Here is a 24273-nt window from a genome sequence, read left to right on the forward strand (position 1 = left end):
GCGCCAGTCCCCAGCATGGGGAGTTCATTCACCTTCCCACTGAATCAACAGAAGACCCTGTGAGGGGGAGCTACCATCCACAGAGGAACGGCTCACAAGGAATAAAAGGGAGATGAACCAAACAGGCAATTCTCAGAAGGAGAAATGCAAATGGCTGACAAATACATGAAAGAATGTCCAACAGCATCATCAACAAGGGAGATGCACATGGAAACCACACCAGAGTTCACCACCCCCGGTCAGAATGGCAGCCATCAAATAATAAATGCTGGAGAGGATGGGAGGAAAAGGAACACTTTTACACCATCGGTAGGACGGTGAGTTAGTACAACTCCCATGGAAATCAGCATGATTTTGAGGGTCCTCAAAAGACTAGGCATGGAACCCAAGCCCATCTGACCCAGCTGTACCACTCCTCAGTACAGATCACGAAGAACTGAAGTCAGCGTACCACAGCAATGCATGCACGCCCCTGTTCACAACAGCACAACAGCCAAACTATGGAACCAACCTAGGTATCCATCTGCATGAATGGATAAAGAAAATGTGTGATATGTACGCAATGGAATTTTATTCAGCCATATAGAAAAATAAAATTATGTCATTTGCAGGAAAATGGATGGAACTAGAGACCATTATGTGAGGCAAAATAAGCCAAACTCAGAGGGTCAAGGGTCGTGTTTTCTCTCATACGTGAAAGCTGGAGAGGAAAAAGGAAAAGGAAGGGTGGAGGGGGACAGGGATCTTGTGAAAATCAAAGGGAGATCAGTAGAGGAGGGGGGGTGGAGGGGAGGACGGGGGAGTGCTACTGGTCAAATGACACTGCTCTATGGTGAGCATGTACGAATATGCAACAAACCCCATCATTATGTACAGACATAGCGAACCAATAAAAAATGTGGAAAGAGAGTAGAAGAACAAAGAGAGAGAGAGAAAGAGAAATGTGCTTGGAGGGGTGAGTATTTCTACTGTCAGTCTTCCAGCCCCTGAATTCTATTTGCCTGTAAGTGCAAAGCGTGGGTCCACCACCAGGTGGCGACAGACAGCAAGCCATTATCAGGAGGGTGTGGGGTAAAGTGATTCCCCAGGTTACTGAGAAGGGATGACACATCTCCATGGAAGAGAGCTTCCTCCAAGGGCCAGGAGATGGACACCTGGGGGAACCCCAGCGGTTTAGGTTAAAGAGCAGCCAAACGAAGTACAGGGCCAAGAGTCTCAGGGACCGCAGCTGGAAGAGGGGGATGTGTCAGCCTGAGTGGTGGTCAGTGTGACGAGGAGGAATGGAGTCTGAAGCCACACAGCGGCTTCCCTGCAGAGGTTGTCCGTGCCTCTGAGCACAGCGACTGCTGCTGCCAGAGGACATGTGCCCTCCAAGGGAAACTCCTAGGGCGCAAACACCACCTGTGTGAACCTATCAACCTGAATGCACGCACCGTGCCACGACGCTGCCTCCTGGTCCTGCCAAGCAGCTCATTCCACACAGCCTGAACCTCGGAATGCCTCTACTTCCTCCCCAATGCCTGACGTCCCTTTGCAGCCTCAGACACAAGCTGCACACAGAGCTATACCCACACACCCCCCGGAGAAGCAAAGCACCCACCGTGATCTGGTAGTCAGTCCCCAGCATGTATTTCTGCTCCTTGCCGGGCAAGTCCCTGTTGATGTGGCCCACCACGAAGAGCGAGGCAGGGAGGCGGATGGAGGGGCTTGCCAGAACACTCCCCCACAGGGCGGCATAGAACACCTCCCTGCCCACCACCAGGGACAGTCTCAGGAGCAGGGCGTCTGTTCTGTGGATGAGAGATGAAAGCTATAAAGTCCATCCCATAATCCCCATCTCACTACACATGGCTCCCTGAGCAGATCCACCCCTGGCTGGGGAAACTCCACCGTCCTCATCGTTCTGAGTTGTGGCCATCCCTTGCCCTTCTCTGTGTGTCCACCCACTGCTGTCACGGTGAATCTAAATTTCCTAAAACAAACATGTCACCAAGAGGAGCAGCTTCATGGCCAAAAGGAAACATCTGACTGGGTCATGTCAAGGTGGTGCAGAAACGGTCTTCACCCAGCCTTGCCATGGATACTGAGAAAGAAAGGTGGGTCCACCGTCAGAAAGGGCATCTGCAGATCAGCCACTTGATAAAAAGCACAGGAGTCACTGATGTGTTAGCAAACTGAAAGCTGCTGGAACTGATGGAAGACTCAAGCAACGGACAGATGGCCCCGACCTGGGTACAGCCAGAAACGTGTTGGGCGGCATTTGACTTCAGAACACTGGGGACAAAACTGGCCAGGCTTCTGCCGATGCGCCTGGAGTGGTGTACGCTCTCGCCCTGGCCACAGCACCTCCACACGCTGATTCCTGCTCTGGGAAGCTCCTGTGTGGGGACCTGACAGGCACTGCACTCTGACCTCTACCTAGGCCTCCCACGACACAAAGTCAGCACCTCTTCCTGAGAAGCTCATCAGCACATCAGGACCTGTTCTCTGTGGATGGTGGCTGACCACAGCCAGCCCCAAATGCTGGATGGCATGGTGCAGCTGCCAGAGGAAACCTCTCTGTTGGCACCAAAAACAAGGGGCAGGCTGGTCACAACACTTGCCAGTGACCCAGCAGAGGCAAATTCCCATGCAGAGATTTCACCTCACTTTGATACAATTCATGTCTGCCAGGATTCCACTGGTCACGTGCTTCCTACTTTCAAGGGAGACAGGAAGACATGGCAGCATGGCCCAGGGGATCGGGGAGCTCACTTGGGTTTCCAGGTCAGCCCTCCTGGCTGTGAGGCTTCCTGGCTATAGCGTAGGACAAGTTTGCCTCCTGTGCACATCCACACTGTGCAATGAGAAAGGGCAGAGAGCCCCTTCCTCATGGAGATGTGAGACTCCCCATGTGAAACTCAGTGCAGGAGAACAGGGTCAGCCTTGGGCTATGCCGCCTGCTGTGGCCACCAGCTCTGCTGTCTGGCGAGGGGTGACACACAATAGGCACAGGGAAAACCATCAGAGTAATGCCACTCCTGACCTATGATGACTCCGACCATCTGCAGTTCACTTTTCAACTGTCAGTTTAGAGTATATAAAAATATTTCATATAAAAAGACTACACCCTTTATATATTAAAAATGGATTTTTTCTCCTTAAAATGAGTCTGAAACTTTTTATCTCATAAAATATTTGTAGGAAATGACACACAATATCTCAGAAAAACAAAAAATGACGAGGTGTAAGTGAATAGCCAAAGGTTTAGGAAAAGTACACCGAATAGTTTCGTGGCTGAAGTCATTGACTGGTCTTCCATTAAAAGCTGAGCAAACAAATAGAGCTCGGCTTTGCCAAGGTCTGAAAAAAATCACAGCAAAAGCTCTAATACTGGGCAGAAGGCCCACCGGGCTGCTGCGATTATGGCAAGGTGGTCAGATGGGTCACACACTGCCCTGGACACAGGCCTGCCATGCAGCCTCGGCAGGGAGCAGACAGGATGGTGCTGGGCGAGGAGGAGACTCCACAACAGATTGACCACAAAGCCCCTGGAGCATGTGACTCTCCGGGACCCCTTGCATGACAAGACCAACACCTAGGTAAAACCTGCTGGAAGTGCACCACCCACAGCCCCAAGGCCTAGAACAGAGCATGCCCCAAGTATGTTCCACGGGACCCTAGCCACTGGAGGCGCTCAGCAGAGAAGGGTTTCCGCTCCCAGAGAGCCTGGGAAATGCTGTGGATGTCATTCCTTTTCCAACATTCAGGGTACGCTGGCTAGACTTCTGTATTAAATAAATGTAATTTTATTCCTTCAGTCTTATTTTATTCTAAAAAAATTAATGGGTACTAACACTTTAATCACAGTGGAGGAAAGAGCAATTACAACACATCTTCACTATGGAAGAACAAAATAACTGGGGTTAAACACCAAGCAACTGTCTACTGAACAAGAATTCCTCTGCTCATCTTGGCTGCTAAATTACAAAATTGGCACACAGCCCAGAACCCCAAACTCTGATGTTTTAATTCAAAACCAACCGGTAACTAACAAGCCCAAGCCCCACCTACGACTCCACCCTCACTTTCTCTGCTCGCTGTCCAGTGCCTCCCACAGACACAGCCATTTGGGTGGCACTGACCTCCACTCAACATGAGGACAGCGATGGCCTGGGAACGGCACTGCACAGCTTGGGCAACCACCTGTCCAGGGGACAGCCACGGGGACCACACCATCACGCAGAGCTTCCGTGTGGTCATCTGCCACTGAGCACGCAGCTCGGTGACAGCAGTGCCCCACATTGTGAAGCACGGGTCGGACACAGGGTAGAGGCAGGGTAAGAATGAAGTCCAAACCAGCAGAGCGCGCGATCCCACACAGCGACCCAATCAAAAGAAAGGCTCGATCACTGAAGTCAGGGTTTCTCAGCTACCTAGAAGGCCAAGGCAGGAGGATCGCTTGAACCCAGGAGTTTGAGGCCATCCTGGGCAACACAGTGAGATCCTATCTCAAAAAAGGAAATAAATGAATCAGGGCTTGTCTGAATACCGGGTGCTGTGGGCTAGCCGTGTGTGGGGCAGGAGTGGGGAAGCTGCGTGCACAGGCACCTGGCCTCCACCCACCCAGGGTGACAGAAGCATCTCTAGATATTACCAAAGGACCCTGAGGGAGGGGACATCGTCCCTGGGTGGAGAACTTCTGATCTGAATGGCAATGTCAACCAAGGTAGTCCCTGCTTCCTTACAAACCATTTAAGACCCTCGCCTGTCCTGCCTCCACAGAGGAAAACTCCTCTTAGTATTAGTAGTTCTCCCTACCTGTCTTGTTTTAGTTAGGACAGCAAAACAGCTCACAGCGCTTTAAAAAGGATTTCTGGCCAGGTGTTGACAGTATGCAAGAACTAGAGGTAAGAAACCAGGGAGAATAACACTGCCTAGTGCCAGCCATGATTTCCATTTCTTATGGTTCACTAGAAAGGGCAAACCAGGAACATTCTCCGCTTGCAGGACGCTTGTGGGTGGCCCCAGCCTAACTCGCCTCTTGCATGCACACGTGACCCCCACACCCTCCCTTTTCTGGCTACACCAGGGCTGCTGGGTGTTTATCTGAGTTCCTAAGCACTTCAGGAAATGTGGGCAAACTGCCTCGGGCTGAAATGGAGCGGCCAGTGCCTGCGGCCCTCCCACTCGGCAGCCACAGCCTTTGACCACTGTCTGCCTTGGAAAGCTGATGACCAAAAACTCCTGGGAGCGACAGATCCTGGGATTGGTGTTCTGTGACAGCTAAATCTATTCAGTGATTCACGCAGCTACTCAGCTCTTGGTTCAATGTCAAGAAATAACAATGGAAAAATCCATCAACATTAGGCGACTCTAACCTCTGTTCAAGTGAACCCTCATTTATTAACCATGAAAACAAAGGAAAACACTGTATTTACAACTGCTACTGCACGGAGCTGGAATGTCCCCCACAGGCTCTGGACCCCAGTGCAGTAACACGTGGGCCCTGGGAGGTGACTGGATCAGGAGGACTCTGACCCATCCGTGGTCTGACCTACTGACGAGTCACAGTTTCGTGGCATTGCTGGGCAGCGATGGAAACTGCAGGAGGTAGAGGACACTGGGGGTGTGCCCTGGAAGGGTACGTCTTGTCCCTGGCCCCTTCCTGGCTCTCTCTCATTCTCTCTCTCTGCTTCCGGGCACTCACAAGAGAGCAGCTCTATCTACCTATCCTCTTTGCCTCAGCACAAGACCGTGGTAATGGAGCCATTAATCTTTCCTCCTTTAAGTTGATTTCTGTCAGGTATTTTTGTCACAGCAACGAAAAGCTAAAACATACTTCTAGTGTGATTCACAATTACAGATTTAAAACATGGCAATACATTTGGGGAATTAATGTGTTCCTCTATCAGATGATGAAAGAAGGGGACTGGGGAGATAGCTCAGTCGGTAGAGTGCTTGCCTTGTAAGCACAAGGCCCTGGGTTCGATCCCCAGCACCCAAAAAAAAAAAAGATGACGAAAGAAAACATACATGCACTGCATGCACACACACAGGTATAGCCACACATTTGTTGTCAGAACACAAATGCAGCTGAACTTCTGGAAAGAGCCTGAGACTAGACGTCAAGAGGCACGACTCCTGCTGCTCCAACGCAGCCTTGACCACTCATAACTCGACACAGAACCCCAAGCCTTACTACCTGCTAGCTGCAGCTCAGGGTGCCAGGATTAAAATGGCAACAAAACCGATTCTCCTGGGTTCTCCACTGGGAAGTGGGAAGTAACTACCTGGTCCGCATGACCAGGAATGGTGAAGAACAAATCCGGCTGCTCTGTCAAGTCCTGGCCACAGTACCTCAAGCCATCTGATTCCTGCGTTTCCTCAAGTTTAGGGGAATGAGCACTCCAAGTGGGCCTTGGATGGATCCCTACATTCTGCCCCAGCCCCTGCGGCTCCCAGTCATGCCAATGCCACAGGCCAGGGAGGCTCAGGCCTCAGCACAGGAGGAAGCAAGCGGCACCATGTAACCAAAGGGAAACTTTCAGGCTCGGTCACCAGTCCCTGCTGCTGCGCCCGACTGGGCCCAGTGCAGCGGCTCTCAGGAGGGAGCGGGCTAGAAGCATGTTCCTCATGATCCTCAGAAAGAGGACCCTGCATGGACTCCAACGGTCTGAATGGACACAGGCCCTCCCCCACTCCTACGCAGCAACAGGAGAACCTTGTGAACTTGTGCTCACGTCTTTACAGGTCTCTGAGGTGCTGGTGACACCGGTCGAGAGAGTCTGCTCTGCATCGCAAGCTCTGCGCTCTGTGAACCGGAGCTGAAAGAAGGACTTTGGAACACCGTGGGACACTGGCTTAGAACCCTGGCTCTGCCACTCGTGCCGTGCACCTGGCCCACCCACCTTCTCACGCTCGCCATGAACGGAGGCGGGACTCAGAGCTCAGGAGCCCGCGAGGAGGTGCTTGCTTCCTCCTCAGAGGCGGCCCAGCGTGCCTTCCCCAGCTCCAGTGTGACAGCCTTCGGGACGGGGTGAGACACACCACCCTCACTAAGCCCTGCGCTTCTCCAGGTCTAGGTCCCCTCTTGTGGAGACGCGGAGAGGGTGGCAGGAAACCAAAGAGCGCAGAGAAGCGCCAACATGGCCTTCCCACTGTGTCCCCAGCACCGCGTGCGTCTTGGTGCTTCTTTCCCCGTCTCCCATACAGTAACCGGGTCTGGATGGGCCAGGTGAATCACCCACCTGTCGTAGATCTCGGAGCCCTCCTCCAGGCCAGGCAGCAAGCCCACGAGGAAGGCCTGGAGACTGGGCAGGAGCAGCTTCTGCAGTGGGAGGAAGTACTTCTCATACAGGCCGAGCAGTACCGGCCGCACCGACATCGCAGCGTTGGCCAGGAGTGGGAATAAACCGCAGCTTTGGGGAAGAAGGGAAGGGAGGGTGGGGGACAATCAGGCACTGGTCAGAAGCACCAGGCAATCAGCCTGCAGGAGGGAGTGTTTCTGCCTGTTTTTGAGTGTTTGTTTGCAGTGCTGGGGATGAAACCCAAGGCTATGCACATGCTAGGCAAGCACTACCTGAGCCGCATCCCCAGCCTGAAGGTGGTTTTACTTTATTTATTTATAGTGCATTTTGAACCCAGGGGCACTTAATCACTTAGCTGCATCCCAGTCTTTTTTTAATATTTTATTTAGAGACTCACTAAGTTGCTGAGGCTGGCTTTGAATTCACAATCCTCCTGCCTCAGCCTCCTGAGCTGCTGGGATCATAGGTGTGCACCACTGCATGCAGCAACAAGGAAGTCTTCAAGAAAAGACTGCCATTTGAAGTGGGGATCAGATGCATATTGGACCCAAGATCGTCACCAGATATTGCTAAGAAAAGAGCAGGCAACTAAGCTGTGTGCATATTCATGTTCTTCTTAAAACACACGTAGAGTCTGGCCACAGAGGCCAGGAGGTGACCCGCAGTCATCTCCCATGGATGGCTTTAGCCTTGTGCGCATGCCCCCTCCCCCACACACATTCTGCTTGTCACGTAATAATCCTGTGAACTGAAAGATGGACTGCTCAGGTCACGACATCCTGTGGCCGAGAAGCAACTGTACCTGTACAAGAACAAGTCCTTGGCCAGCCATTTGGTCCCCACAATTTTGAAGATAATCTCGTAGGTTTCCAGAGCTTTCAAGTGGACTCCGCTGGGCAGGGCAGGGTGCAAACACTGAGCTAACCTCTTGCTGATGATGAGGCGTCTTGGCAACAAGGAATACTTCAGGTTGCTCTGGAGAGCCTACAAAATGAGAAGCATGTGACTAAGGCAGCAGTGATTTTGGCAATGCAGTCAATTTGCCGAGGTCTGGAGACCACAGTGTGGCTCTAAAGCAGACACACAGGACAAGGGGCCTGCACACAGAGTGCCCAGGAAGGGCCATAAGTCAGCTCTGGGACCACAGGTGGCTGGGAAGCCCCTCGCCAATGCTGGAAAGAGGCAAGCAGCAGAGTGACTGTGCCACTATCAAGCCAGCTGTCAGGCACACCGTGGACACCACACGCAGATGAGGGCTGAGTGAGCCTCCAGTTCCAGGGGAAACCAGTCTACACTCCAGACAAAGCAGGACACAGGCCATGGGAGGCCAACACCTCCTGTCCCTAGGAAAGCCCTGGTGCTTTGCTCAGGGACAGGAAGAGGGCTGAGTCTTCCTTCACTCTGCCCAGCTGCCAGCCAGGTGGCTCTAAGTGGGGGCTCACCCACACGGGGGGGGGGGGCACACTTGCTGCCATCTACACCAGCTGGGGCGGTCCTGGGAGGGCCTGTGTCCACAGGAGAAACACGCCACCGCCCTGCTGGGATGAGGTGTCCACGGGTGGGGCCCAGGGCCATGGCAGGAGCAGCCTACAGGATGTGCCGTGCCAAGACCCCGGGTCCCAAGCAGGAGCGAGTCAGAGCTGCTCTCCCAGCAGAGCCCTGCAGCTGGGAGCTCCCGACACCCTCGTGGCCCAGTCCAGGGTCTGACGCGGTGCTGGACAACCCAGGCCACCAGCACGTTCTCCCCCAGGAGTTGCTGAAAGCCCTGGTGAACTCCGGCTCCCGAGGGCCAAGCAAGGCTCCCGCCGAGGCTGCTCACGCTCCCCACGCCCCAGTGCCAGTCTTCGGCACACACAGAACAGCCCACGGCTCCTGCCGGCCCTCGCTGCTCCTCACCAGTCCTGTCCACCCTGCCCGCCTTTCCGGCCTGTGACTTGGCTAGGCATCCCCTCTCCATCTCTGCCGTCTGCAGCGCCCCCTGCAGTGCCTAGAACAAAGCAGTGCCTGGAATGTTGGCCAGGGCTACCGCATTCCACTCAGGGGCCAGGATGGCTGCCCTGGGCCATGTGCCCTGCAGGCCATGACAGCTGTCTTCTTACAAAGAAAATGGTCCCTCCTCTGTGCACACACTCAGGTTGTGTAGGAGGTAAAGGAAAGAGTCAGAAAGCAGTATGTGTCATCTGAGGCCTGAGGACTACTTGAACTCTCAAATTCAATAAAAATACAGATGCATGCCTATAATCACAACTACTCAGGAGGCTGAGGAAGGATCACAAGTTTCAGGGTCAGCCTGGGCAACTTGGTGAGACTCCTCCTCAAAAGAAAATTTTAATAAAGGGCAGAGGCTGTAGCTCATTGGTAGAGGGCTCCACGGCTCAATCATCAAGATACATTCTAAAGCATTTATGAAAAGTCTAATACCTTAAAACAATGGGAAAACCAACAAAATAATTTAAATAATGTGCTTATGTTAAAAAAAAAAAAAAAAAAGAATTGACTCAAGTCACAAACCGTAACAGAAGATGAGAACAGACAGAGATCCGCAGATAGGAAGCACACAGGGCACCGAAGAGCCCTCACCCTGCAGCAGCAAGAATGGTTCCTGGCCAGCCCAGGGGACAAGCTGAGAGCCACTTCTGCTGGCTTGCAGGGCGTGTGCAGAGCAGGAGGGCTCAGGGCTGTCTTCCCTGGAAGTTATTTTGGATAAGACAGTTTTCTCTGATCTCATTTTTTCTCCGTGTGGTCTAAGGACATCTGCTATTTCTGGTGCCACAGTTGTCCATCCCTCAGATGGCATTTGGGATTCATGGGTATTTGCTCTCCTCAGTCTGTGCAAAGAAGGATCCCATTATTCTGCCCTTTGATCCCAAGATGGCAACAGGACTTACTGGAGCCAATAAGATGAGTGGCGCTGTGGGAGTCGACTCTGGCACAGGCTTTGAAAACCAACAAGCTTGTCGGGTCCTTCTGCCCACCTCTAAGATCAAGAAACAGGCGTTGACCCCAGTGGCTTGGGAGGCTGCGACAGAAGGATCGCAAGTTCAAAGCCAGCCTCAGCAACTTATAGAGGCGCAAGTAACTTAGTGAGATCCTGCCTCAAAACAGAAAAACAAAAAGGCCGGGAATGTGGCTCAGTGGCAAAGCGCCCCTGGGGTGGATCTCCAGAACCAGAAAAGGGCTGAGGTGAAGCCCCTCCCAGCCTGGATCCTGAGAAACCAGAGCCAGAAACCACCCGCTGAGCCAGTGAGCCAGACATCGCCAGGTGTGAAAGGGCCAGGTGTGAAAGTCATGTGGCTCAGTGGTAGAGAACATGCCTACTGTGCACAGGCCCAGCCCCAGAACAGCAGGAAAAAAAAAAGGTTCTGAGATTCGGGGCTTGCCTGCTGCCACGGCATGAGCACCCTGTCCTGGTGGTACACCTCTTCTACGATACAGTAAGAAGGGTCCCTCCCACTGCATGGTGAGATGTCCCAAGCCACCCCAGGATGTCCAGAACCACAGATGATACTGAGCCCTCTCAGAGTATGTTTTTGCTTATATATACACATCTGTAATAAAGTTTAAACTTATAGTCAGCACTGAAGACAGTTCTAGAACAGTTAAAGCAGGACCATGCACTAGACGTTATGTGAACGCGGCCTCCTAAGCACCTCACTGCACTGCACTGGCTCTTCCTGTGCAGACTGGATGACGGTCCACCTGGTGACGTGAACAGGGGTGCAGGGCAGGCAGGCGGTGCCGCACCAGGGCTGCTGTCAGACCCCAGTGGCAACCCGACGTTCCGGACGGCTCCTAAGAGATGAACAAGTGGACAGAGCTGTGTGGATATGATGGACAAAGGGAGGTAGCCCCCCGGACCCAGTCAGGTAGCCCCCCGGACCCCATGCTACAGCTCTGAGCTCCACGGTCCCCCACTGCTCCGGTTTCTTTGGTCAGATCCCCTGATTCAAAAGTTCCTCTGCTCATGAGCTGTTGCCTCTGGTGCCTTTGGAAAGGAGCTGAGGCTCCTGGCCTACATGGCCAGCCATATTCTCTTCCGAGGACACTTCCCTACAGACCCTGGGGACTCGATGCTCCTCTTGTAAGGGGAGATGGCACTCGGTCTCTGCTGCTGCTGCTTCAGTAAAGAAGGTGTTCCAGGAGGAGCAGCCCTTGCCAGGGAGGACCCACGCTGACAGATGTGACCGCACAACCACCGTGGAGGACACTGCGCTGACTCCCACAAAGGCTGACCATTCACTTGCTTATCAAAGTGTCACAAGCTCAAGATCAACAATCCCACGAACAAATGCGTGCACCCCCATGTTCATGGCAGCAGTACACACAACAGTGCAAACGCAGAAACAGCCCAGGTGTCTCCTGACGGATGAAGGGATCAACAAAATGTGAACACACACAGCACAACATTCTGAGGCTTAACTGGGAAGGAGGTTCTGACATGGGCTACAACCTGGATGAGCCCTGAGAACACTGTGCTAAGTGAGGGAAACATAGAAGAACAAATATCGTATGATTCCACTTAGCTGAGGTCCCTAGAGTAGTTGAATTCAGAGAGACAGGAAGTAGAAAGGAGGCTGCCAAGGTCTGGAGGGGAGGGAAGAATAGGAATTATTACTTAATGGGTCTAAAGTTTCAGTTTGGGAAGATGAAAACATTCTGGAGATGGATGGTGGCAACGTCTGCAAAGTATCAATGCACTTTGATGCCACTGAACCTACACTTAAAATTTGTTAAGGTAGGGCTGGGGATATAGCGCAGTTGGTAGAGTGTGTGCCTCGTAAGCACAAGGCCCTGGGTTCAATCCCCTGCACCACCAAAAAAAAAAAAAACATTGGTTAAGGTGGGTGCAGTGGTGTGCACCTGAAGTCCCAGCTACTTGGGAGGCTGAGGCAGGAGTATCACTTGACCCCAGGAGTTCAAAGCCAGCCTGGGCCACACAACAAGATCCTGTCTCAAAAAAAAGTTGAAATGATAACTTTTATATTATGTGTACTTTATTACAATTTTTTTTAAAAATTAAAGGTTCTGTTTCATGGATTGCTCATGTTGGCTAAGGCTACGTGAACATGAACATGTGTGTCACCTGCACAGCAGACCTTTCCCACAACAAACTGAAGACTCCCTCCTGACCAGTTAGCCAGGGGACGTACTTCAGCAAACACAAGAGACCCGTGGGCACAGTCCAGCCTCCCCTGAGAGTTGAGCTTCAACTTCTAATTAGCCTCTGAGATCTCGTAAACTCCTGATTCCTCATCTGTGTGTGTGTGCGTGTTTCTTTTCAATGAATTAGTAAATTCTGCTTATCAAAGTTCTGGTGGGTGTGGTCTTATTCCCGGCCTCTTCACCCTTTGCCCAATGACACACCAGCTCCCATCTGTACCCGTGATTGACATTATGACCCATGAAACTTGGCTGAGGAAAAGAGAAGCTATGAAGCCCTGGGATGTTATGAGGGAAGCCACAGTTCATGGGCAACTCCCAGAATGTCCTCCTGATTCACTGTGCTGGACAAAGCAAGAGCGCCTCCCTCTTGTGCAATCTTGGTGATTTTTTTCTCCCTTGGACTTAAGCAGAGCCACACGTGAAGAGTCAGTCTCTTCCCAGACCTTCCCTCATTCTCACCCACCCCCAGCTCTCCAAGAGCTGCCAAGAGTGGCATCCTGGCACAGACAGGAGGGCTGTCCTCTGTCTGTCTCTTTCCAGTCTCTATCTGGGCATTATGCTCTGGCAAGAATCTTCTCCAGCAAGAAAAGCTCAGCAAATACTTGCAGGGCTGTTTCACGGTTTGGGTGGGGTTTTCAGAAAACCAGAAACCAAACTGGCTGGCTAGTATGCTTAATATACGTAGCTTATGAGAACTGTCCCACAACTAGAGAACAAATATCTCAGAGAGACAGATGAACCTGGAAGGAAACATGACCATGTTTTCAAAATCACGTTTTGAAAGTGCTATATGGGAAGGAACAGCTACCATTAAACAGGAAGTTAAACTTCCTTATCTCACCCAGGAACTGTACCATTCCAAAAGCATTTCTAGAGCTATAATTAAAATATAATTACCACATTTTTTACCTCATTACATTTGTAGGCTCAGTGGCAGAGTGCATGCTTAGCATACACAATCCCTGGGCTAGATCCCCAGCACCAACAAATAAGTGAATAAATACTTACGAAATACAAGAATAAAATCTGTTTTTGTGTGCGTGTGTGTGTTTAAAAGGTATAGGGAGTCTTGAACTACATCTCAACTTCATTTCTAAAGGCCAGGAAAGTTATCTCACTTTGTTTCACCCAAGAAAATATCTATGTTTTCCTTTGGCACCATACAATCTGACAGTGTGATATTCTCCAGGACTCTCCAACTGATTTAGAAGGGTTCTTCTATGTAGGAAATACAATGAAACTTTCAAAAGGCTAGACAATGAACTTGAAAGGTAATTTATCAGATTTAAAAATGGTTAAGATAATAGATTTCATGTTATGTGTACTTTACCATAATTACAAATGTTTTTAAATAAACATAATTTAACAACATGGGTAGGGAGGAGGAAAAATTATATTTGATTTAAAAAATGCTTTACTTAGCCTGTAAAATCAGCTTTAAAATGTTTCCTTTGAAAGTTCCCAGCAGAGTCCAGGCTGCTCCTGCACAGAGCAGCGATGTGGTTCCAGAGCCGGAAGGGAACGCAAGTCATTCGGAAGCATGTGTCTGTCTCCTCAAGAAATAAGGAACCGGTTCGTCGCACAGGATACTGGCCTGCTCCCCTCTGGAAGTCGGTCATCTTTATAAGGATGTTCGTTTCACGCCATGGAACAGCTGAGAGATGGCACGGTGAGTCAGACCTGACCGGTGGTACCGGCTTCAACACTCGCTATGTCCTTGCCAAGGGACACCAGCAGTGCCCTTTACAAAGGAAAGCTCGGCTCTGAGTGATGAGGGATTGCCAAGGACTTGCCACATTACAGCAGGCCAAGGCCCCACGGCCCCAAGCACCAGGTCTGCCCTGGAACGGTGGTATCTCGGGGGTTGGGAGGGTGGGGGCTATGAGAGAGGAACTGGAGAAACAGGCCCCTGGGAGCCACTTCAGGAAGCCAGATTCCACAGGCGTCCCGTGATGTTACCTTTAACTGGGGGAGTGACACTGTTGGAACTTAAATGAGGAGCTTCCTTCTCAAAAAGGTCAGCAGTTAGAACACCACCGGGCTGCATTCAGAGCCAGCCAGTCCTAGTTACCAGCTCAGGGCAGTTACCCTCTGCAGCTCACGGAGCCCGGCTGCCGGACAGCCACAAGTAAGAGACTGGACGCCTGGGTTCCCTCCATCTTCCACGCTGCTGACACACTAGAATTGTTTTTTCTTTGAAATTTTTCTTAAAAGTGTTTTATTTCCTTTGAATCCCTTTACCTTCTTGCTTAGGCTTGCTCTAGCTAACACTGACTCACACTTTCTGAGCAGGCCTCATTCCCTGTGGGGGACAGGGAAGGATACTACGTGGACAGGCGATCAAGACTTTCAAAGGTGCAGGTGGGAAGGTGGAGGCAGCAGGTGAGTCTGGCAGGACTGGTCTGGAGGTTTAAGGTGCCCCTCTGTGCGCCTGCCCAACCTGGCTCTGCAGGGAGGGAGCACCACCCCAGAACTGCCAAGGTCTGCTTGCACATCGCAGCTCGGAACCAGACCACCAAGCCAGGCTCCATCTCCACCCTCCACCCCCTGGCAAGGAGCCACAGGTCACCTAAGCACTCCACAGCCACTCACCAGCTGGTCCCAGAGAGGAGAGAGAGCACACAGGCACGCACGCCACATGCACTTCCCAGCCTTACAGGGGCAATACGGAAGGCGCAGACTCACACACGCAGACCCCCACAGGCATATGCTTGCCACATGCAAGCACACCACATACACGTTCACACTCACCAACACACTGCACACATGCAGACACCCCCATAAATATACATACATCCCCACATGCCCAACTCCCCAAGCTGATGTGCAACGTGTACACATAAGTAGTACACATCCACACTACAGATGTAAGCAACAGCTACCAACATGCAAATGGATGCCACACACGTTCACACCCACAGACCAATACATGTGCACACACCGCACACAGATATATGACACACACCCACATGTGCAGTCCACACAACCCTCACACATGCATATCACACACATCATAAGCGCACACACCCCACGTGCACACACACGCCACACATGTGCACTCCCATGCACACACATGCCCCCACGTGCATACACAGGTCACACATGTGCACCCCATGCACACACACACATGCCCCCACGTGCATACACATGCCACGTATGCGCACCCCCACACACACACATGCCCCCACGTGCATACACAGGTCACACAAGTGCACCCCCATGCACACATGCACACACATGCGCCCACATGCATACATATGCTACACATGTGCACCCTCATGCACACACAACTACATGCCCCCCACATTCATAGACAGGCCACACATGTGCACCTCCAAGCGCACACACATGTCCCCATGTACATACACAAGCCACACGTGTGCACCCTTATGCACACACAACCACAAGATCCTCACATGCACACAAGAGTCATGAGCAAGAGGCCCTCTGACCACACAGGACCACACAGGATGCTCCCAATCTCTTGGTTAAGATGACCTGGGTGTCAACAGAGATCAGAGAATGACTTCTTAAAACAGCGTGACTACCACACTGCTACTCACCACAGACAGGCCACAGCATACAGCTCTGCTTGTCCCCTTCTGAGTTTATTCCATTGAGATCCCTAACGCCACTCAACATCACCACTAACCCCTATCGTCCCACCTCCCCACAAAGAAGCCGGATGGCTGCGATGCTGTGTGCGATTCCAGACTCCCCTTATTTTCTTCAACAGCACCACACATCCTTCCCTGACACCTGCCACACTCCATCCTCAGAGCGGGGACTCCTGCACACGATGACCCAGCTGAAGGGCAGAAATGCCGTCCATTTCTGAAACCTCAAGCAAGCCACTGAGCTCCTGTTTCTTCATCAGTAAAATGGGCGAACGGCACTGACGTCAGAGGGTCGTAGGTCTGGAAAGTCGGGGTGACAAGCACATGACAGGGGCTCACATAGGAAACCACACTGTTTTGGGGGGTTAACACCCAGGAGGCTCAGAAGTGGTAAAAAACGGTGGGAGGAGGTTGAGGCAACCGAATTTTGTAGGAAATCAAGGAAAAGAGCATAAAGACATGGGACATACACCCCCTTCAAAACCCAGGCTAAACCTCAGAACACAGGCCACACAGAAAGCACTGGAATTCTTACTTTATGTGTGCGTGGTGTGTGGGTCAGAGAGCGAGAGACACACACACACACACACACACACACACACACACACACACACACACAATGGGACTGGACTTGGGGGCTTAAGCTCCCAGCCCTTTATTTTTTAGATTTTGAGACAGGGTCTTGCTGAATTGCTGAGACTGGCCTTGGACTTAAGATCCTTCTGCCTCAGCCTCCCAAGTAGCTGGGATAATAGGCACGTGCCATCTTGACCAGCAAAGACTCTGATATTTATAATTGCATGCCAGAGACCTAACGGAAGAACGGCATTAGATGTGTGCCTGGAAATGTCGTCTTTCTGCTGCTTAAACATATTATAATCCACATGCAGATGACACAGTAACAGCCCAACAACCTGCTCAAGTTAGAGCTGAGAGAGAAGAAAGAACATCTGAGGAACAGCCTCATTGCAAATCCCAAACAGGCTTCAGTTCCAAAAGCTCGACTGGTAGGGGTCAATGTTCTTCAAAAGTCACACCCAGGAGACCAGAGTGGGACTGGCTCTCCAGAGCTCTCAGGAGCTGCACACACACCCAGTCCTAAGCGCTGAGGCACAATGGCTTCGGAATGGCTGCTGACAACGGGGACGCGTCCTCCCAAGCGCTGGTTCCCACCAGCACACATGCTCCTCCTCTCTGGAGGGCACGATTCTCAGGCTAGCCTGCCCATCTCCTCTGACCTGATGGTGGCTTTCCTCCTCTATGTTTTCCCTCTGCTTCCCTGTCCCACGAACAAGCCATCTGCACAGGAGCAGTGGCTTTGTGGCTGGGTGGGAAGGGACCGTTAACAATGCACAGGAAATGTGACAAAGGTGAGAAGGCCTGGCTTCCTCCAGATCAATGCAAGCCCAGAGCTGACTCTTCTCCAAAACACCAGCAGCTCTAAAACTGTCCCGGGACACTCAGGACAGAGAGGCAGAGTACCGAGGCCGGCACAGAGGAAGTGCTGGAGAACACGACCTCGTGGAAACCCATGGTTCTGCCTCGGAAACCTCTGCAACCATGCAGTGAAAGCCTTCCCAGGCAGCAGCCCCTCCAGAGCAGATGGCAGGGGTGGGGCTGGCGCAGGACGCGCTGCAGCTTCTGAGGGCACACAAGTTCTTTCACCATCAGTAGACAGCATGCTGCCTGAGCCCACAGGCAAACAGGATCTGGCTCCAATGGGCTGAGGGCAGCCCGGGGTCCTGAACATGGACATGCTGGGCTACAGAGCAGACTACCCACTGCACAGGTTTAAGTGAAGGGAACCTATGACCTCACGAGACCAGAGGTTTTCGGCACCGACCTGCTGCCAGAGGGGAGCTGACTTGTAGCCTGTCTTTTCCTGTCAATGGCCATGGGTTCAGGAATGGATTCCCATACACCCACACAGAGCCAACAAAACAAAATAAAACAACAAAAAACACAAGTGCCTGTTCCGTTCACGATTCTTTGTATTAGAGGAAATCCCTTCCAGAGGCCAGCTGCAGCCTTCCTGCCACCTCTCATGGGTCACAGCAGGTCGTGGACCATGTCTGAATTGGTCTGTGCCAAGGAGCACAGATTAGGGTTACATCCTAGAACCACAACGTCACCTGGGTCACCATCGGGGAACATGCTGCTACCTGACCCCTGCCTATAACTGGGGTTCCACTGGCAAGAAAGAGGCGGGCTGACCGGCTGCTGGGGATAACGGCGAGTCTGCCCCAGCCTGGGAAGGAAGGGCAAGTCTGAATGTGAACCCCGGGGTCCAATCCTGAGCCAGCACACCTGCCTTCACGGAGCGGAATATGGGAATTAGATTACCTTCCAGTGACTGTACTTCCAGGGCACGAGAACTTGGCCTGAGTATCACAATCACCACAAGCATGTGAGCGGCAGTCAGGACGGGACTGCGCTGCTGAGGAAAACTTCACCCCCTGCACACTGAGCAGGTAATGAGGTGACGCACGTGTCCTGCTATATAAAGATAAGCAGCTATTAAAGCTAGGAAGAAACTAAGGACTAGACAGATCCTCAAGGAGATGCGTGACGGAGGGCGGCTGAGGGCTGAGGTGACGGTGAGACGCTAGAGGCCCTTCCTCTCCAAGTTATTAGCCTGTGCCAGTGGGGACAAGGCCAGGGACCTGCCCTTACATCCTGTGCCCCTTCTCCTGCAGTAAGGGGTATAGCTGGGCCGTCTGCTCAGCCAGGGAATACTTTCTAGTATGCCCCGAGCATGTGAGCGGAAGTGGCCTGTGCCATCAAGGCCTGCTGAAACATCGCTGTGGGGCTGGGGTGCAGCTCAGAGGTGGAGCCCTTGCCAGCAGGCTCGAGGCCCTGGTTCCATACTCAGCACCACGGACAAACAAAACACAAACCCTCACCGTGCACGATTTCACACAGCACTGAGGTTCTGGACTTGCTACAGCAGCTAGCATTAGTATGTTGGTAGTATCATCATTATCTAACTCTGTTCCAGAAAACGCTAGCAAAATATTAGGACAAAACACTCAAGTTTAGTAGTGGTGGATGGTGCACCTGTCTACCTGAAGGACTCAAAGAATCTAAGAAAACAAACGTGTTCACTAAGGTGATCGCTTCTCAATTCCACAGCTTGATGGGTTTCCTCCACGCCCGTAGTTAAAACAGAGCAGGGCTGGGGTGCACTCAGTGGCACAGTGCTTACCTAGCCTGTGTGAGGCCTGGGGCTGCCCCCAGCACTGCCCCTCAACACACAAGGAAAATAAACCCAGTCACGACCGCAAGACACATGCACGGTACATCCCTAATAACCCGGGGAACGGGAAGGACTTGTGTGAGAAGAATGGCAAAATTCTTAGGTCGTAAGTAAGTCCTTTTAATAACTGAAGAGAATTACCACATTCTCATGCGGAAGGCCCACCTGGGTAAAGATGTCACTTTTTCACGCAGAGTAATCTATAATTGTTAGCTAATGTCAACAAACCTCCCCACTTAGCATTTTTAAAACACTTGGCCAGCGATTCTAAAGTTCCCAGCCTGAAAATGCCAGAGAAACGGAAGAAGAGCAGGTGGGGGACAAGCCTGTCCTGCCGACCAGCACACAGCGAAGGACAGCGGCTAACAGGCTGTGTCCCTGGCGTCCCTACAGGCAGATCAGTGGACAAAATAAGGCCCAGAAAAGATCCTTGTGGCCACAGCTTTAGCTATAGATCCACTGACAGCAACTCCACTCTGCCAATTTATCTTTAATTTTTAAACTTTATTTGTTCTGATTAGTTGTACCTGACAGTAAAATGCACTTATGCGTCTTGACAGATCAGACCTAAAGGGAGTGTACTCTCATCTTTCTGATCACGCATGCTGCAGGATCACATGGGTCATGCAGTCGCACATGCACATGGGGTAATAACGTCTGTTTCACTCTACTGTCCTTCCTTCTCTGTGTCCCTCCCCTCTCTCCCCTTGCCTCTACCTAAAATAAAGTGACTCTATTCTTCCCTGGCACCTCCCTTATTGTGAATTAGCTTCCACCTACCAGAGCAAGTTATCTTGACGAAAACAGCATGTGCACCAAGATGTTCTCTACAGCTTTCTTCAGAATGGCGAAAAACTGCAAACACGCTAGTGCCGCGATACAGGGCTTCTGGATTCTGTCCACACTACACAATCCCGGCATCTCTCCCGCCTCTTCTGCCCCGCATGTCATACGAGCATTTCTCGTGGATGGCAGGTCTGTTCCATCCAAAGGCTGCAATCGCTGCTGCACCCTTCCATCGCAGTCACCCCAAGCTGCACCCCACTGACGGAACCACCTCCCACATTTTACTATATACCCTGGATTGCATCTCCATGGGGTGTCTATGGGACTAGAATACATTCACGGTGACCTGCGCTCACTGCTTAGTCCTCTGTCACGTAGGAAATGCAGGAGCCACAGCGAGGGGCTCACTCCACTGAGGTGGCTAAAGTTAACAATCTGACCACACCAAGTGGGGGCGAGGACACGGAGGAGCTGCAGAGCCTCAGACGATGGCTGGGATTGCAAAACAATATGGCCATTAGGGAAAAGGTTTGGCAGTTTCTTAAAAAATTAAATCTACACCCCCTGGATACAACCCAAACACCCATTAACAGGGAAGTGGATAAACCAACCGTATATATCCATGGATCTTACTCAGCAGCAAAAGAAAACTATCAACATCCACAACTCAGACAGCTTTCAAAATAGCTTTGCTGAGGGAAAGAAGCCAGACCAGAATGACTTTGTCTATATAGAATTTTAGAAAACGCAAATGAATCTATAGTGATAGGAAGCAGATTGGCGCTTGTGTAGGGACCAGGAGGGAGTAAGTGGTTACGAAAGTGCCTGGGGAAACGTCTGGGGGCGACAGATATGCGTTCGTTATCTTGATTGTGGTGATGGTTTCACCCAGATATATACACAAATCTCAAGTCGCCAAATTATACACTTCAAATGTGTGCAGTTTATTTATGTCAAGAAAATAGGAAGGAGAAAAAAGGGAAAGAAAGAACACTTTAAAAGATAAATAAATGGAAATGCCTGTATTAGGCTTAAATACTTGCTAGAATAACAAGTATTCATGTTCAAATAGCTGTCTTGACAGAAAAAGCCAAGTTTAACTTAGTTCCTTCTGTGGCAGTCCACTCAGGCTGCTATAACGAAATACCACAGACAGTGTGGCTTAAACAACAGAAGTTCACTTCTCCCAGTACTGGAGGTTGAAGTCCATGATCAAGGTGACAGGTGATTCAGTTCTCCTCCTGGCTTGAAGAGAGCGGCCTTGGGCTGTGTCCTCACAAGGGGTGGGGGACCGAGGAAGGAAGGAGGGAGTGTCTCTCCATCTCCTTATAAGGCCACAGTGGTATCGGCTCAGAGCCCCACCCTAATGACCTCAATTAACCTAAATTACCTGCTGAAAACGCAGTCTCCATAGACAGTCTCACTGGGGGTTAAGGTGGCAACATATCAATTTGGCGGGGGAGAAGGGGGTGTTCAGCACATACCATCTCCCATACCAAGGCCTGACGTGAAATTACTAGCTGCATAACTTTCTCAGCAGAATTTATACAAGTAAGTGGATTTCTTTACTCGTACTCAACTCTGCTAGAGGAGCTTCCGTTGTTAGCACAGTGGAGGATTGATTCACCTGTCCAAGCCTGAACTGCTTCCCTCCAGCAGGCTGGAGAGGAAGAAAGGCAAAAAGGTCCTTTTACTCAAACACAAAACAAATAAGACTTTATTCTGGCTACCAAGAATCAAAATGCAGTCAATTCCTCTCAGCAAAGAGAAACGCTCAAAACCACCTCCACCCCAGACCCCCCGAGTGGCTTGCACGAGGCTGCTGAGGAGGCCCACACCAGCAAGGCCCTTGCAGATCCCAGTTCCTTTCAGATGGCCGGGGGGTAGGGAATGAAGCCAGGAGGTCCTCTGAGCCCCAGTGTCACTGCAGCAGACCAGGACCGCGCAGCCCTTAGAAGGGTTAGATGTGCCATGCTTTCAGCTGCGTCTTCTCAGTTCTGCTGCCAAGAACTTCAGAACGCCGCCAGAAATAAGTGGGCCCTGTGTGTACTTCCAGTGCAGGGTCTGCTCAAGAGGGGAGGGTCAGCAACTGTCTACGGCATCCTTGCAACTTGGCCCCTTCTCAGAAGGCCATTCAGGTCACATCTTTCCACTGTGACCCTAGCACTGAACTGTGTGACAGCCTCAAGGTCACAGGCGCGGAGACACCAGAAGGTTGCTGGCAAATGGCTAAAATAGTAGCCCCATGCTGAGAAGCCACACTGTGACAGATGGGCCAAGGAGCGACGAAACCAGGCACCCTGCAGGCTGGGACATCGAACCGTGCCCCCACTCAGATCCCGAGTGGGGAGGTACTGTGGCGGCAGGAGTCACTAAGATGTAGGCGCAGCCACAGGACCCTCAGAGGCAGGCGTGTGGGCCCGCGTGACACAGCCGTCCATGAGGCAGCCCGTGCAGAGCTCTGCAGGCACAGCTGGGGGCAGGGACCATCAGGAAGGCTGCCCGACCCACAGGTCCCAGCGTCAGCGCACCACTGCACATGCAGCAAGGGAAGGTCTCTAGGGCGCTCCTGGGTACGAAGGAGATTAAAGAAATGACATTTTAACTTCCATCAGGTGCGTGATGAAAGACCATCTGGGCTTCCACCAGAAATGGGCTTTCTTACAAAGCTGGTGTGTGCAGAGACGCTGTGCACCTGCCCAGCCCCGGTTATGGGCTGAATCACGTTCCCTGCAAATGCCCCGCTGAAGTCCCTGTCCCAATACCTCAGGGTGTGACTGAACATGGACACAGGGCCTCAAAAGAGGCAATTAAATACAATGAGGCCTTCAAGTAGGCAGGTGTCCCTCAGAACAGAATCAGGACACAGACACACAGAGGGCCGACTCGGAGGACACACGAAGAAGACACCATCTGCAAGCTAAGGAGAGGCCTCAGGAGAAACCGGCCCGGAGACGCCTTCATCCTGGACCTCGGCCTCCAGGACCGTGAGAGACAAGTCAAGTCTGTGTGCAGTCCCCGCAGCCTGCGGTGTCTGGGTGTGGTGGTCCTAGCAGACCAAGGCGGGCTCACTACTGGAGGTTCAATGTGAACAGACACCCTTCAACAGAGGAGAGGGGTGATTTCGGCAGGGGCAAAAATTAAGATCCTGCCTGGACTCTGCAAAGGCCAGGGCAGCTCCCCAGCCAGAGCCCCGAGCCCACGCCCTCCTACTCCTTCAGAACTGCCTCCAACAAGGAGGAGGCTCCACTCTAAAAGGAGACTCCTCAAGTAAACCCGAAGACTTTGGAGTTGCCCACGATGCCAAGACCCCTAGCTGCCCATGCTGTTCAGGAAACCTGCCTTGGCCGTCTGTGCGACTCACGGCGTCTGGCCCAAGAGCAGCACAAAGAGAGGGCTTGCTGAGGGCACCGCCCCACTGAGGGCATTTTTAAAAAAATATTTTTCAGTTGTTGATGGACCTTGTATTTTTATTTATTTATTTATGTGTGGTGCTGAGAATCGAACCCAGAGCCTCACACACGCTAGGCAAGCGCTCCACCACTGAGCCGCAGCCCAGCCCCTGATGGCATTTTTTAAGGAAAAAAAAAAAAAAAGATTGGTCATAAGAGTTTTCAATCCACAGAGGCATTCACTCTACTATCCTCCATTTTGGAGCCAGGAGCCACCACACCCAGCTGAGCTTCTTTCTAACTGAAATCTGGTAGGTATCCTTCGGTCAACAGCACCTAATCCCCGGCCCCTTCTCTGCTAACCACCCCGCTACTCTCTACCTCTAAGAGCTCAGCCTTCTTAAGCTCCACAGGAGGTAAGACTACAGTATTAATCTTTCTGTGGCTGGCTTACTGCGCTTATGCACTTAACATAACCTTCTTCAGTTTGATCAATCTGTCCCAAATGACAGGATGTCCTTCTTCTTTGAAGGCTAAATAGTATTTCACTTTATATAGTGTACTGATTAAAATTTATCTAAAAATAGACAGTGGCTTGAAGTCTCAAGTAAATGAGAAGGCAGAAAGTACCCTAACACTGATTACCTAAAAACTATACAAGATAAATGATACCCTGTTACAGAAAAATTCTAGAAACTGTATTGAAAATTTATCAAGTTGGTAAAATGATACAATTAGAATCTGTCTAGAATTGGAAAAAGGAAGGCTTC

General features: G+C 51.4%; 1 protein-coding gene across 3 annotated transcripts in view; it reads right to left on the minus strand.

Moving 5' to 3' along the window:
- DOP1B (DOP1 leucine zipper like protein B) overlaps nt 1–24273 on the minus strand; it is a 109813-nt gene that overhangs the window by 72515 nt on the left and 13025 nt on the right. For all 3 annotated transcript variants that reach the window (XR_013766542.1, XM_079156003.1, XM_079156002.1), the window contains exons 3-5: nt 8092–8273; nt 7230–7400; nt 1601–1790 (exon numbers count right to left, since the gene is read on the minus strand). Coding sequence is in view for 2 of the 3 variants with exons in the window: in XM_079156003.1 (XP_079012129.1) it covers nt 1601–1790; nt 7230–7400; nt 8092–8273 (543 nt within the window). In the remaining variant the exon portion in view is untranslated. The remainder of the gene's footprint in view (nt 1–1600; nt 1791–7229; nt 7401–8091; nt 8274–24273) is intronic.

This window comes from Sciurus vulgaris, assembly GCF_902686455.1.
Source record: "Sciurus vulgaris genome assembly, chromosome: 10".
Classification (NCBI taxonomy): domain Eukaryota; kingdom Metazoa; phylum Chordata; class Mammalia; order Rodentia; family Sciuridae; genus Sciurus; species Sciurus vulgaris.